The sequence below is a fragment of the Notechis scutatus genome, chromosome 4 (assembly GCF_049901735.1).
Source record: "Notechis scutatus isolate UNSWTSFEM ecotype Mainland chromosome 4, rNotScu1.2, whole genome shotgun sequence".
Taxonomy (NCBI): domain Eukaryota; kingdom Metazoa; phylum Chordata; class Lepidosauria; order Squamata; family Elapidae; genus Notechis; species Notechis scutatus.
In genome coordinates, this window is record NC_142012.1 from 684827 (window position 1) to 700817 (window position 15991).

Consider the following 15991-nt stretch of genomic DNA (forward strand, 5'->3'; position numbering starts at 1 on the left):
CAGCATCCATCGGTATTCATCTGGCTAGTGTCCTGTCAGTGTGTGAGAGAGTTGAGGGCTGTTTGGAAAGTGAAACAGTATTTGCTGTGTGAGCTAGAAGGAGACAGCGAGGAGCCTGGGCTAGCTCAACTGTTCTGTACTAAAGCTGCTTGGTGCTGTGAAACGGAAACGGAAACTCCTCTCCTCTGCTTGTGTTTTGCCTTTGAAAGAGATTTCTTTTCAGGTGGGGAGGGGGAGTAGAACTCCTTAGCATCAGAGCGTGTTAATAATAATATAGGAAATATTCTAAATGCTCTGATGGTCATTTGGAAAAATCCTTTCTTATTGAGCACCTAGAAGCCAAGAGGAACATACAGGCCAAATTTCAAAGTTGTAGGCTTTACGGTTCGGGAGATTTTGTGATGATGCGTGAGGGGCATTTTGCTTTTATATAGAGAGATTCTGTTATTCTGAATTATTATTAATTCGGTTATTCTGCGATTATACAATCATTATTAATTCTGTTATTTCTGTTACAACTGATGTCAGACCCACTACCTTTGCTGGACTCTGGTCTGCTCAGGGGACAAAACCTACCTGCCATCCTGGAATTGTGTCCTGGCCTGGAGAAATTCACCTGCTGGACCTCAGTGGGCACCCTGGGCTCCAGGTCCCACATTTCCGCCTCCGACTCAGTGGTCCGGGATCCGATGTCGGAGATGTCTCCTTCCTCGCCCTCGGTGCTGTTCCGGTATGGCCGGCGGTGCCAATTCTGAATAGCCTGTCTGCGCAAAGCCGAGCTGCGCACTCCGCCGGGCCGGTCAAAGCCGCTCTCTGAGCCTCGAGACTGGTAGGATGGCCCATTGCTGTTCTCGCCTCCTTGATAAGCTTCGGGACTGTCACTGTCGTAGCATCCCGAGCTCTGGGAGATCGCTTTGGCGCAGCTGGAGGCGCTGAAATTAAACAGCCAAAAGTCTGGAATCTAATAAAGGAGAATATTTGCAGCTCAGGGCTGACATGAGGGTGCTCTCTGAGAATCTGGAATCTCGATGGGTCAAAGGGTCAACCCAGCATCATCTAGACCAGGGTTTTCCTAACCATTTGGTGTCAGGATTCCGGCAGTTGCCCCCATTTAAATCACGAGTCTCGAGCCAAACTTCCAAAACTTCCAAAGGATTTATTGGCACTGCCTGGGTGTAGCTGACTCTGAGACACACCATTCATTGTCACCCTTGATCCTGGTTTTTTCCCCCATCCCTGGGGACCAGTGGTGGGACTCAAATTTTTTTTACTACAGGTTCTGTGGGCGTGGCTTGGTGGGCCTGGCATAGCTTGGTGGGCATGGCAGGGAAGGATACTGCAAAATCCCCATTCCCTCCCCACCCCACTAACCTGCTTTCCAGCTCCATTCTCCTCTACAGGGCAACCAAAGGAGACCCAGCCGATGGGAGGCAGAGAAGAGATGGGGTTGATGGGGCCAGTCAGGGGTGGGATTGGCTGGTTCTCCAGAACTACTCACAATTTCCACTACCGGTTCTCCAGAACTGGTCAGAACCTGCTGAATACCACCTCTGTTGGGGACCTCTGTGTCATGCCCCTGTCAGACTCTGATTGAGGGGGGGGGCTGAGCAGCTGACGGAGTGGGAATGTGACTCCCTTGGCTATGGAAGAAATTGGGGAGGGGCAAAGTCTGGCTAGGAAGAGCAGGGGAGAGGTAGAGCAAGGGAGATTGAGTTCAGAGGAAGACCCAGGCCCACCTCCTCTTCATCCTAGGGCACACAGGGAAGAATGGAGAAGGGAGCAATATGAGTTGTGTGGCTTACGGGGAGGAAAGGGCCCTGATTCCCTTCATTAGCTGCAGCTGGGAACACAGTGCTTAAAAAGGTGCACACAGCAAACTGTTGGGAACAAATCGTGAATTATCTGGTATCGTGGAGGCTTATCTGTGTTCCTGGCATCTTCCCAACTGTGTGTGTTTTGCTGGCCTTTCAAGTCTGCAATTCCTTCTCCCGCCCTGTCAAGTTAATCACTGCAGCGTGGTTTGTGTGGATTTTTAGTTAGTTTGTATGTACTTTGTTTTCAGACTGAATTTCCTCCATTAAAAGGATGTTCTTGGGAGAGTTTTTTTTTCTCTCCAGCCAGAAGGTAACATTGGACATTGGGGGCAAAGTTGGAGGTATTAAAGGGACCCTTCTTACTTATGTGACTGTGGGGTTTTTTTTTGTGCCACGCCCAGGGCCATTACACTCTGTTTAATGCTTTGAATAAAAAAAAATTGAAACAGAAAAAGAAAAAAGGGAAACAACCAGATGTGCAAAGCGCAAACTGCGAGCTGATTCCATACCCGGTGCTGGACGATGACCTCTGATTGGAAACGGCGTAAGAGCTGTGCGGGGTTGTGTCAGCCATCGAATGCTTCTCTCTCTGGAAAGGAGAGACAACAGGGAGGTCATCCCACTTCATCCCACGTCCCTTAAGCCACTAGTTCCTGCTCCCCTCGTGGGACCACCCCACCACCACAGACATATAGAGGACGGAGGGCAGGAATTCAAATCGGCATTATCTTCGAAGGGGAAATCACCGTTGTATGTGGAAAAGGATTGCAACACTTCAGGATGCTCTTTTTAAGATAGCTGTGTCTTTTTTGTTTTCAGAATAGAGCTGGAAAGTACCTTGGAAAATGTTCTACTGCAAACCCCCCCTGCTCATGCACAATTCCAGACAAATGGTGGCCCAGTGTCTCTTATTAGAAACCACCAGTGATGAAGAACCCACAGTGTCTGGTGGAAAGTTGTTCTACTGGTTAATTGTTCTACCTGTTAGCAAATTTCTCCTTCGTTCTAGGTTTGCTTCTCTCTTTGTTCAGTTTTCAAAACAGTTTCCAGTTTTAGAACAATTAACCCATGGAACAACTTGCCTCCAGAGGTTGTGGAGTGCTTCGACACGGGAGGTTTTTAAGAAGAGGCTGGACAGCCACTTGTCTGAAAGGGTATATAGCTTCTCCTGCTTGGGCAGGGGGTTGGACAGGGGTCGCCAACCTTTTGGACCTCTGGGACCACCAAACTCATCATTTTAAAATCCCACGGACCAGAGACCCTGGGAAAATCCCCAAAAAAGTCTGCAGGAAAATCCCCCACCCCGTTTTCCTACCGATTGATCATTCTTTTATTTGGGATCACAGGATCCCGTCTCCAGCTCCATTCTCAGGGGGAGAGAGAGAGAGAGAGAGACAGAGAGAGACAGAGACAGAGAGAGAGAGACTTTGGGCTTCATGCAAGGAAAGCAGCAGAAGCAGCAGAAGTCTTTCTTTCTCTCCCCCAAACTCCGCCAGAAACGAGTCTTTGCCGGCTCAGCCTCTTGGAGCAGGAGGCCTTGCAGGGTCCCAAAGACTCATTTCTGGTGGAGTTTGGGGGAGAGAAAGAAAGACTTTGGCTGCTTTCCTTGCGTGCAGCCAAAAGCAGAAGAAGAAAGAAGCGGAAAGAAGCAGCCCGGTGGCCAGGCCAGGCATGTGGGGCGAGTGGGGCAAGTTCCCCCCTCCACCCTTTCCCCCGTCCCCTCACTATCTCGTGTTGTTCGCGATGCAAGCCATGTGTTCCCGTGGGCCACGTGGGCGGCGCAGCCTTGTGTTCCCGCGCAGCCTGGATTAATTGCTTCGGGTTGACATTTCTCTGCGGACCACCAACATTTTCTCATAGACCACCAGTGGTCCCCGGCCCACCGGTTGGCAACCACTGGACTAGATGACCTCCAAGGTCCCCATTCAGCTCTATTCCTGAATTGGAATTTTTGAGTTCCTAAGAAAACTGGAGAAGATCCTTCTAATTTGTCCTCTTGCTCTACGGAGAACCCAGCCTGGTGATCATCTACTTTTAATTTGTGTGAGATCCGAGCACGGCGGAGGACTTAACCAAAGGTCCAACCTCCCAGATGTGCGAGGGGCTGTATTTCAGTAGGAACCATTTTGTTCTGAAAAGCCATCTCCTTCCAACATGGATGCTGAATTACACTCTAGGCGGTGCGGCACATAACTCAGTAACTATGTGTAACTATGCAACTTGTTGTATAACTCAACAGTCTCCAAGGATACAGGTTAAAGCCTGCCAATCTACCTTATCACAGCTGAGGCGGAGAAGAACAAACGGTCAGTTTAGTCTCGCCTAATTGCTTAAGAAAAAAGAATCTTAGGATGTTTTCAAAGATCAAAAACGTAGATTTTAAGGAGCTTTAAAGCAAAAACAGACGCTCACCACACGATATAAGCCGAACATTCCCCCGTGGTGCATCCTCTCAAGAATACCTTGACATCTATCAATAAGGGGAATGAGCTTCATTGATCTTGTTGTCCTCTAGTTTCCTTTTAGAAGGAAAGGTGGCCAGATCATTGTTTTTCTCATTCCATGGGCTTCTCACACTTTTCACACACAGTTTCTAATGGCGAGCACACTGTTTCTAATCCTCTCTGCAAGCATTGTAGCTACTGCGGAGGACCCACATCCCTGCATTAGTTTAGACCAGGGCTTTTCAGGTTTCCGACGTGTGGATTTCAACCAGTCCAGGAAAGCCCCCAGCTAAGATTCTGTGCAGTTCAGAAAACCCCCAAATCCCACTCCACGCTGTCCGGGGTGGGATTCAAAATTTTTAACAACCGGTTCTGTGGGTGTGGCTTAGGGGGTGGGCGCGGCTTGGTGGTCATGTGACTGGGTGAACATGGCTTGGGGGTCATGTTATTGGCTAGGCGTGGCCAACTCAATATCACTCACATCGAGGCACGCCTGTCCTCTCATGACCGTGGGGATGCTGCAACCGTCGTAAGTGTGAAAAATGGTCATAAGTCACTTTTTTCAGTGACGTTGCAACTTCGAATGGTCGCTCCACACAAGCAAAGTACCAGCAAAGGAGGAAAAAAAACAACCAGAGAAGTTCCAGAGACAGGAAGTCTAGTCCTGCCACAAATGTAATAAGGGTTAACAGAGAGGCAGCTTCTGTAAGCAACACCAGAATGTTTCCTTCCTGCCTTCCTTACAGGATTAGCCCCAGGAATTTCTTCTAACAACCGGTTCTCCGAACTGCTTAGAAGGTTAACAACTGGTTCTAGTGAATAGGTGCGAACTGGTAGAATCCCAACCTTGAGGCTGGCCCTGCCTACCCCTCCCCTCCCCTCCCATGAGTCCCCATGTGGCCTGTTTTGGATGCAGGGAAGTGCAGGATGCGCATGGAGGCTCGGGGAGAGTGAAAAACGGGCCTCCTAGAAGTTCAGGAAGGCCGGAAACGGGCCCGTTTCCAGCTTCCAGAGAGCCTCCTGAGCCTGGGGAGGGTGAAAAACGCCCCCCACCCTCCTCCTGCTCTGGTGCAGGAGGCTGACTAAGCCACGCCCACCCAGCAACCGGGCGGAGAACCCGTTGCTGACATTTTTGAAGCCCACCCCTGGTTTCCATCCCCAGCCCCAGCCGGTACGAGGGAATCGAAACAGAATAAAATAAAATCCTAAATAAATAAATTAAAAAAAAAACACCCAAACAGCTCCACTATGGGTCTCATCCACGCAAGTCAGGGGTTCTTGTTTGGAATGTCGCTTCTTGTCCTCAAAACAAGACAGGACAAGGAGCCACGGATGGAAACTCATCAAGCACCGAAGCAACCTAAGAACTAAGGAGAAATTTCCTGACAGTGAGGACAATTAACCAGGGGAACGGCTTGCCACCGGAAGCTGTGGGTGCTCCGACACTGGAGGTTTTAAAGAAGAGCTTGGACAACCATTTGTCTGAAATGGTATATCAGGTTTTCTGTCTGAGCTGGGGGGTTGGGCTAGAAGACCTCTGAGGTCCCTCCCAACTCTGTTATTGACAAGCATCATGCTCTTGAACATGGGAGTTTCTATTTACCCACATTGATCTCGCTTGCATGGATGCACTCCGCGTAAACCCTGCTGACGGACTTTTATGCTTTTAACACCGGAGGCTGCCCTGAATAAACAGAGTTTCGTTGAATAGAAGGAGGAACCCAGAGGAGCTGAGAATAGGAATAGAGTACAGTAGAGCAGGGTAGAGTAGAATATAGAATAGAGCAGAATATAGAATAAAGTAGAGTAGAGTAGAGTAGAATAGAATATAGAACAGAGTATAGAATAGAGTAGAATATAGAGTAGAGTAGAATACAATAGAATATAGAATAGAATATAGAATAGAGTAGAATAGAATAGAATATAGAATATAGAGTAGAGTAGAATAGAATATAGAATATAGAGTAGAGTAGAATAGAATATAGAATATAGAGTAGAGTAGAATAGAATAGAATATAGAATATAGAATAGAATAGAATAGAATATAGAGTAGAGTAGAATATAGAGTAGAATAGAGTAGAATATAGAGAAGAGTAAATAGAATATAGAATAGAGTAGAATAGAATAGAATATAGAATAGAATAGAATAGAATAGAATAGAATAGAATATAAAGTAGAATAGAGTAGAATAGAATATAGAGTAGAGTAGAGCAGAATAGAGTAGAATAGAGTAGAATAGAATAGAATAGAATAGAGTAGGAATAGAATAGAATAGAATAGAAAGATAGAATAGAATAGAATAGAATATAGAATAAAGTAGAATAGAGTAGAATAGAATAGAATATAGAGTAGGGTAGAGTAGAGTAGAGTAGAGTAGAGTAGAGTAGAGTAGAGTAGAGTAGAATAGAATAGAATAGAATAGAATAGAATAGAATAGAATAGGAGTTGGAAGGGACCTTGGAGGTCTTCTAGTCCAGCCCCCTGCTCAATCAGGAGAACCTTATACTATTTCAGATAACTGGCTGTCTAGTCTCTTCTTAAAAACCTCCAGGGATGAAGCGCCCCCCGATTTCTGGTAACAAGCTGTTCCACTGGTTGATTTGTCCCCGCTGTTAGAAAGCTGAGGTCCTGCCTTGACCATGATCTCCGTCTCTTCGGGAAGACCCACCTCACCCTTGGCTTCATTCGCTACGCCTCGGCTGGTGTTTTTGGATCCCGGCATGCTACATCTTCCCAAACTACAATTGGGGGTGGTTCCACAACTGCTGCTGATGATCTGAAGCTGCTTCTCGGCTCGGTCGGCTCGGTCCAGGAGCTCCTCGATGAACTGCTGAAGGCGCACTTTGGCGTTGGCTTCGCGGACGGCCGTCTCCTTCAAGAACTGGTCGATCTGGATGACCTCCCTGCGGGCAAGAAGTGGACGTCAATTCCTAAAACATTCCTATGCCTCTTTTATTAGTAGTTGCCATAAAAAAAGAGGGGGGAGGAAGGAAGGAAATCTGGAAGATCCATGCAGCAGGATCGAAACTACATTCCAACTCTTTATCTTTAAAAGATTGTAACTAAACTACCAGAGCTTTTGCTCGCAAATATATTTAATTGGAGAACGTGATTGATGATACCCAGCCTGTGAACGTGCTCAATTGGAGAATCTGATTTATGACACACCCAGGGGGGGAGGGAGGGGGGAAACAGGGTCACAGGGGACTGTAAATTACGTGTGCCAGAGTTGGCTTCATACAGGGTAGTGCCAGTATGTCGCCTCTAATAAATCCTTTGAAGTTTTTTGAAGTTTGGCTCCAGAATCATGATTTAATTAGGGCGATTGTTGGAATCCTGACAGCGGAGAGTTAAGAGGCCTGCTTGCACATCTGGATTAGAAAGGTACACGCAGGCAGAAGTAGTCCTCGTTTTGCGACTACAATCGAGCCCAATGTTTCTGTGGCTTAGTGAGACCGTTGGCCCGGTGAGTTTTGCCCATTTTACGATCTGCCTCACCACTGTTTTATCATGTAAAAATGTCTCCGCAGAGCTTCTCCATCCGAGCTCGGAAACCGCGAAGTGAAAAACCAACCACAGCAGAGGGATATATTCCATGGAAAGAAAGAACGCCGCAATGTTACACAACCCAGAGGAAAAGCAAGGGAGAAGCATTAAAACCGCTAGCAAGCAGCAGGGTAATGCTGTGGATGTTAATTAAAAGCTTAGGTGAATAAACGGGTGGCAGCGCCAGGTCTAATTGGCGACAATAAACACAGGCGAAGTTGCAACCCAGGGAGACGGTGGATGGCTAGGATACAGCTCAGGGGGCTTCACCAGAGGAGGGGAGGCAAATGCCCTTGGATGGATGGCTTCAGGGAAGGGGGGCTGGAGGGGGCCCCCTTGAAGGAAAGGAGGGAGGGAGGGAGGGAGGAAAGAAGGGAAGGAAGGAAGGAAGGAAGAAGAAGGAAGGAAGGAAGGAAGGGGAAGGAAGGAAGGAAGGAAGGAAGGAAGGAAGGAAGGAAAATACAGAAGAGGGAGGGAGGAGGGTGAGAGAGAGGAAGGAAGGAAGGAAGGAAGGAAGGAAGGAAGGAAGGAAGGAAGGAAGGAAGGAAGGAAGGAAGGAAGGAAGGAAGGAAGGAAGGAAGGGAAGGAGGGAGGGAAGAAGGGGAGGGAAGGAAGGAAGGAACTGGGAAGGAGGGAGGGAAAGAAGGGGGAGGGAAGGAAGGAAGGAAGGAAGGAAGGAACTGGGAAGGAGGGAGGAAAGAAGGGGAGGAAGGAAGGAAGGAAGGAAGGAAGGAAGGAAGGAAGGAAGGAAGGAAGGAAGGAAGGAAGGAAGGAACTGGGAAGGAGGGAGGGAAGGAAGGAAGGAAAAAGGAAGGAAGGGGAAGGAAGGAAGGAAGGAAGGAAGGAAGGAAGGAAGGAAGGAAGGAAGGAAGGAAAAGGGAGTGAAGGAAGGAACTGGGAGGGAGGGAGGGAAAGAAAGGGAGGGAAGGAGTGCAGTGTCCTGGGGGGGTGTCATGTGCTCCCCTTGTGAGACCTTCTGACAAGCCAAGTCAATGGGAAAGCCAGATTCACTTAACAACTGAGTTACTCACTTAACAACTGCAGTTGTTCACTCACAACCGTTACGAGAAATGTCGTAAAAAACGGGGCAAAACTCAACTTCAACAAGCTTCTTACTTCGCAACATACATTTTAGGCTCGACTGTGGCCGTAACTCGAAGACTACCGGTCACTAGAATCCTGCCCCACGCAACCCCCCCCCCCAAAAAAAAAACCCAAACCAGGCCCCCATGATGTACGTATGATGTGCCACTCACAAAACACCCCAGTTTTGCAGACAGGAAAGGAAATGCATTTTATACCGCATGGTCTTCCTGTGAGCCACGAAGGTTATTCCTTGTTAAAATGCAATTCCATTAAAAATGCGGTAGGTTCTCACCCATCAACTGTTTATTCCTTTTCTTGTCTGCATGTTCTAAACTGAGGTTGACAGTTCAAGTCAGGGAGATGAAGCTTCCGTTGGTTAAAAAACAAAAAACAAAACAAAAAATTGAATTCTTTGCTGTCCTTCCAGATATGACTCCGTTTAATTGGCACCAGAAGACAAGGAAATAATGAAGTGGATGATGAAATTCCAGCCAACAGAATATTTAATGCGGCTGGAATTTATATATCACAAGGACGGATCTTCTCAAAGAGCTGAGGGTGTTCCTGAAATGTTTAAACCCCGGAGAAACCAACCCTCCTATTTCACTTATTTATTTAGGAGATAGGGAAGAAGATACCATATCCAGAAGCAGAATGCCAGAGTCGGAAGGGATTTTGGAGGTCATCTAGTCCAGGGGTCGCCAACCTTTTGGACCTCAGGGAGCACCAAACTCATCATTTTAAATCCCACAGACCAGAGACCCTGGGAAAATCCCCCCCAAAAAGTCTGCAGGGAAATCCCCCACCCCGTTTTCCTACCGATCCATCATTCTTTATTTGGGATCTCAGGATACCGTCTCCAGCTCTGTTCTCAGGGAGAGAGAGAGAGAGAGAGACTTTTGGCTTCATGCAAGGAAAGCAGCAGAAGCCGCAGAAGTCTTCCTTTCTCTCCCCCAAACTCCGCCAGAAACTAGTCTTTGCCGGCGCAGCCTCTTGGAGCAGGAGGCCTTGCAGGGTCCCAAAGACTCATTTCTGGCGGAGTTTGGAGGAGAGAAAGAAAGACTTTGGTTGCTTTCCTTGCGTGCAGCCATAAGCAGAAGAAGGAAGAAGTGGAAAGGAGCAGCCCGGTGGCCAGGCCAGGCGTGTGGGGTGAGTGGGGGCAAGTTCCCCCCTCCGCCCTTTTCCCCCTCCCCCACTACCTCGTGTTGTTCGCAATGCAAGCGACGCAAGCCTTGTGTTCCGCGGGCCATGTGGGTGGCGTAGCTTTGTGTTCCTGCATAGCCTGGATTAATTGCTTTGGGGGAGATATTTCTGTGCGGACCACCATTTTCTCACAGACCACCAGTGGTCCCTGGCCCCCTGGTTGGCGACCACTGTTCTAGTCCAACCCCAGTGGCTCAAGCAGGAAATTCCTCTACCATTTCAGACAAATAGCTGTCCAAGTCTCTTCTTGAAGACTTTTGTGGGTTGAAACACCCACAATTTCTAGTGGCAAGTTGTTCCAAAAGTTAACTGTTACTTTGATACTGCTAATAGTGACTGGAAGTTGCTATGTGAACAGCTTGCCTTCCAGAGCTGTGAGTGCTCCTTCACTGGAGGTTGTCAAGAAGAGATTGCACCACCATTTGTCCCGGATGGTATAAGGTCTCTCCTGCATTGGGCAGGGGGGCGGGGTTAGACTAGAGGATCTCCAAGGTCCCTTCCAGCCCTAGAATTCTATGATTTTCAAAGGTGGACATGGCACAACCTCACCGGCGTATTCTCCTGCACTTAAAATAAAGCTGGCAGATCTGCTGCAGGGACTTAATTGGAAACGAAGCGAAGATTCTCATCTCTATGCAAATGCCGGTGTTAAATAAAGATCAGGGAAGGGAGAGTTACTACTACAGGGAGCAGCTTCTGCTCTCAAGGATAGCTTTTCCTCCTGAAGGCTTAACTCTGACCGTTGAGCCGCCGAGCCAGCCAAAAGGGGGAAAAAAAACACCAGCCTTTGCAAGCAAGCAGAAATTTCAACGATTTCGCTCTCAAAACACTTCAGTCAATCCTAAATCGAGGGCATTTCTAATTTTCTTCTGATCCTCTGGAAAAGGGGCTCCAAACCCCCTTGAAGCAATTCCCCTTGGCAGCTTTCCTGTCGGAAACACAACCCAACCTATTTAGTGACCGCTGGAAATTACAAAGGCACTGAAAAAAAGTGACTTTAGGACCGTTTCCCCGCTTGCAGCATAATCAAAATTTCTAGCTTTGAGTTGTTCAGGATCGAACTACTTCTGGAAGTGGCATGCAGAGTCAGCCTGCAATACTGGGCTCTAATCACCGAACCACCAGGGCGCTGTAGAGTCAGAGGAGGAACAGCCAACAGGGAGTGGAAGTGTGGCTCCGGAGGTTGGGGAGGAAGCTGGGGAAGGGCAGAGGCCGGCTGGGCAGTCAGGGGAGGACCCAGGCCCATCCCCTCTTCATCCTAGGGCACGTAGGGAGGAGAGGATAAGGGAGAAACATGAATGGCGTGTCTATGGGGGAGGAAGGGGCCCTGATCCTCTTCCTGCGCTGCAGCAGTGACAACTGGATAAGAGGACGGACATGCGTACAGACAAGCGCTGGAAACAAAGCGTGGAAATCTCTCTAGTTTATGGTTCCTCTCTGAGTTTGGCGTCCTTCCCAATGTATATTCTGTTATCTGTGGATGTCCTCCAGCCCTTATCTTGCCTGGTTTGTGTTGCTTTTTTCCTCCTTCTTGTAACTGTTTGTGTGGGAGACTTTTGTCTTCAGTCAAGGATCTTTGGAGTTTGGAAGCAGAGCGAAGGAATAAAAGGGGCTTCACCTGTTTTTGATGACAGTGTTTATTTTGTATCCCACCCTGGGTCATCACAGTTCCTTTGTACAACATTAGTCCTTTTTGTATCCCCATATTTCTAACTTCTGTTTTTATTATCTAAGTGGTTAGATAATAATAAACAGATATAATAGAATTTTTAACAGTTTGATTTAACCCAAATTTCTCCAACTTGTTGTCCTTCCAGAATATGGGGAATTCTGGGAATTGTAGTCCCAACAAACCCGGAAGATACACAGATGTGTAATGAAAAGCCAGTTTCTGAATTTGCCTTTTGATAGCTGACAAAAAGTTTATGGATATTTTCAATCATCTAATCCTGGTTGTCCCAAAGGTGCTTCTTCCCCCACCCCCAAAAGCGATTGATCTTTCTTGTTTTTCTTCCTTTGAAAACGTTTCGCTTCTCACCCAAGTAGCTTCTTCAATTCTACAGAACTGAAGAAGCTTCTCTGATGAGAAGCAAAACGTTTTCAAAGGAAAAAAAAACAAAGAAAGTCCAGTCGCCTTTTGGGGAAAAAAAGCACCTTTGGGGACATATATATGGAGATTCTCAATCATCTAATCACGTTGTCCCAAAGATGCTTTATATATATATATATATATTTTGACAAGGAATTGGGCATCAACTGTCCAAATGAAATCAGGGATGCTGGCACATAGTTTTATATAAATAAATATATTTTTACACATATATCTATGTTTACAGCAAACAAGATAGTCAGGCAAACAAGAGCATCATGAGGTAAAATCCACACAGGGACATCATCATGAGGTAAATAGCAGAGCATGGCAGAAGAAAAAGGCGGGAAACAAGGAAACGCCCCTTTTAGCCCACAGCGACCAATCGCAGCGCAGGTTGCCTCACACAGGAGCCAGCTCTCTCTGATCAATCGGCTATAACTGTGTGTTCTGACTCATTGTGCAGCTAGTCCTCAACGTACGACAATTGAGCCCAACATTTCTGCAGTTGTGTGAGACATTTAAGTGAAGTTTTCCCATTTTACAACCTTTTTGCTGCAGGTGTTAAGTGAATCACAGCAGCTGATAAAATTAATAGCCAGATTGTTAAGTGAAATCTGGCTTCTCTGTTGGTCTCAAAAGGGGATCGGGTGACCCTGCAACAGTCATAAATGTGAACCAGTTGCCAATCACATGACCATGGGGATGCTAGAAAGGTCGTAACTGTGAAAAACGGTCCTAAGTCTGTTTTTTTCAGTGCCAATATAACTTTGAATGGTCACTAAATGAACTGTTATCAGTCGAGGACTGTGTCATGCCCCTGTCAGAGTCTGAATCTGAGGAGGAAGTTGAACAGCTGACAGGGAGCGGGAGTGTGGCTCCGTTGGCTGTGGAGGAAACTAGGGAAGGGCAAAATCTGGCTGGGCAGAGCAGGAAAGAAGTAGAGCAAGGGAGAGGGAGTTCAGAGGAAGACCCAGGCCCACCCCCTCTTCATCCTAGGACACACAGGGAGGAACGGAAAAGAGAGCAACGTGGGTTGCATGGCTTACAGGGGAGGAAAGGGCCCTGATTCCCTTCATTAGCCACAGCTAGGAAGAGAGTTTAAAAGAGATGCAAGCTGAGTGCAGTATCTTCTGGGAGCAAATGTGAGTTTATCTTGTGTTGACTTTGCTTATCTGCATTCCTGGCATCCTCCCAACTAGGTTGAATCACTGCTGTCCCTGCACATCTGGAATTCCTTCTCTTGCTCTGCCAGACTAATTACCTCATTTTGCCTTGATCCGACTTATAGCTAGTTTTTATTGACCACATTTTGGACTTGATTCTCTGCAGCCAAAGGCTGATTCTGGGAGAGTTTTTCTCCAGCCCAGAAGGTAACCAGGACTTTGTGGGCGAGGTTGGAGCTAATAAACGGACTCCTCCTGAATATCTGGCTGTGTGGCCTTTGTGCTACGCCCCTTTGGGTCATCACAAGACTTCCTGTACACTTCACTGTTCCAGCTACTACATTTAAACAGCTTAACACTTTTTGATAGCTCTTACCTTAAGAGGTCGAAACTTGTCAAACAACACGATGGTTACCAACACAGTCCCCCCATTTGGAGAATCAACCCATGGGCTCCAAGAGCTAAAAAGTTAAGACTTACTGTTGCTTGCGGGTCAACTCCTGCTCCTTCAGGACGAGGTCTTGCTTGAGGGATGCCAACATCTCCACGCTGACATCCACCTGGCGGGACAGCTCTACTGCCCGGTCCTCCAATTCTTGTTTCTCACGGCTGAGTTTGAGGCTCTCTTGCTTGGCTTTCTCCAGTTCGGTGGTCTTGCGGTCTAACTCCACCTGGAGGCGTCCCACTTGGGAGGCGATCTTCTGCTCCACTTCTTCGGTGAACTTCTCCAAACGTTTGTCTACTTCCAGCTTCTCAAAAGCCCGGATCTTCAAACGGGTCAAACCTTCTTCATAAGCTGCATCCACTGCGGTGACGGTCGCCGCGGCGGAGGAGGCGGCGGTGGCCGCCGGAGGTGTAGCGGAAGAAGTCATGGCTTTGCGGGTGAAGATCTCCGTCAGCGGGATCTCGATCTCGTGGAAGTAGCGGGACGACGCGGTAGACGACGAGGACTCCAGCTCATCGGCTGCTAGGAGGTCGCAAGTGAGGTGCTGCTCTCTGCCCTGGAAGGAGGTGCTTTCAAAGATGTCACGGCGGGTGGCTGGGCTCAAGAGGGTGGCATCGGTCAGCAAAGGGAAGATGGTGGCATCGCAGATGCTGTTCGTCTTAGACAAGACGTAGAGAGTTTCATAGGTGTGATTGTACTCCAAGTGAGCCCTTAGAGAGGACAGGCTCCGGAAACGCTTGTGTTCCCCGCAGCGCGGACAGCGATAAGGCAGGTCCAGAGAGGCCATCCTTCAACCCAAGCCACACAACCTCTCGCGCAGCCCTCCTCCGCCGGGAACCAGCTGCCGGGACCCTGTCATGGTGTAGGTCGGTTGGCCAACCGAGACGCAGGACTCGGGCAGCAGGAAGGGTGGAAGCTTTGTGGTGGGACAGACAAAGGCCAGTCCCACAAAGTCATCGCTGGCTATGGGAGAGGAGAGGTAGGCTTGGAGGTGGCACACCCTGGCAGCCAAGGCAGAGAGACAGCCGGGGGCTGGACTGGCATCAGGAACCTGCAAAGAAAGAAGATGGTCAGCATTTTCCCCTTTCCTCCTATGTCCTCTGAGACACCCTTTCCCCATCCGTGGTCTGCTGCAGATTTAAGGAAGCGGCTGAGAAGCAGCCCCAAACAGCTCAGAACAAAAAAATAACAGAGTTGGAAGGGACCCAGGAGGTCATCTAGTCCATTGGTTGCCAACCAATGGGCCGGGGAACCACTGGTGGTCCGCGAGAAAATTTGGGTGGTCCGCAGAGAAATGTCACCTCCAAAGCAATTAATGTGGAGTGTGAAGGATGTGTGTTTGTGTTTATTTTCATGGTCATGATGTGCATGATGTGTTTGATTTGATTGTGCGAGGTGCAATGACAATAAAGTAAACTAACTAATCCAGACTGTGCGGGAACACAAGGCTGCGCCGCCCACATGGCCCGCGGGAACACAAGGCTTGTGTCGCGTGCATTGCAAACAACGAGGTAATGAGGGGAGGGGGGAAAGGGCGGAGGGGGGGAACTTGCCCCACTCGTCCTACGTGCCTCACTTGGCCATGCAAGGAAAGCAGCAGAAGTCTTTCTTTCTCTCCTCCAAACTTCGCCAGAAATGAGTCTTTGGGACCCTGCAAGGCCTCCTGCTCCAAGAGGCTGCGCCAGCACAAGAAGTCTCGCAAAGACTCATTTCTGGCGGAATTTGGGGGAGAGAATGAAAGACTTTTGCTGCTCCTGCTGCTTTCCTTGCATGAAGCCAAAAGTCTCTCCCTTTCTCTCTGTCTCTCTCTCTCTCCCCCCCCCCCCCGAGAACGGAACTGGAGATGGTATCCTGCAATCCCAAATAAAGAACGATCGATCAGTAGGAAAACGGGGTGGGGATGAGAAGTGAAACGTCTTCAAAGGAAAAACCTAAAAAGTCCAGTTGCCTCTTGAAAAAAACACCTCTGGGACAACTGAGGACGCAGACAAACCCCCAAGTGGCCTCAATGTCTCTCTAAAAAGATGCAAATGACCAGCTGTCTGCAAGGAGTAGAAATCTTTCCGTTCCCCTCCCTCCAGTCAGAACTGAAGAAGCTTCTTGGATGAGAAGGGAAACGTCTTCAAAGAAAAACCAGAAAGAACAGTCCTTCTTTTCACTAGATCAGACCTACCCAATTCCAGTTCTTCATACAGTAT

At 48.2% G+C, this 15991-nt stretch overlaps 1 protein-coding gene across 1 annotated transcript in view; it reads right to left on the bottom strand.

The window, feature by feature from the left end:
• FBXO41 (F-box protein 41) overlaps positions 1-14779 on the bottom strand; it is a 36396-nt gene extending 21617 nt beyond the window's left edge. The window contains exons 1-4 of the mRNA XM_087962632.1: positions 13829-14779; positions 6927-7161; positions 2324-2403; positions 577-932 (exon numbers count right to left, since the gene is read on the bottom strand). Of these exons, the coding sequence (XP_087818758.1) occupies positions 577-932; positions 2324-2403; positions 6927-7161; positions 13829-14580 (1423 nt within the window). The 5' untranslated portion in view covers positions 14581-14779. The remainder of the gene's footprint in view (positions 1-576; positions 933-2323; positions 2404-6926; positions 7162-13828) is intronic.
• Between the last annotated feature and the right edge of the window lie 1212 nt (positions 14780-15991).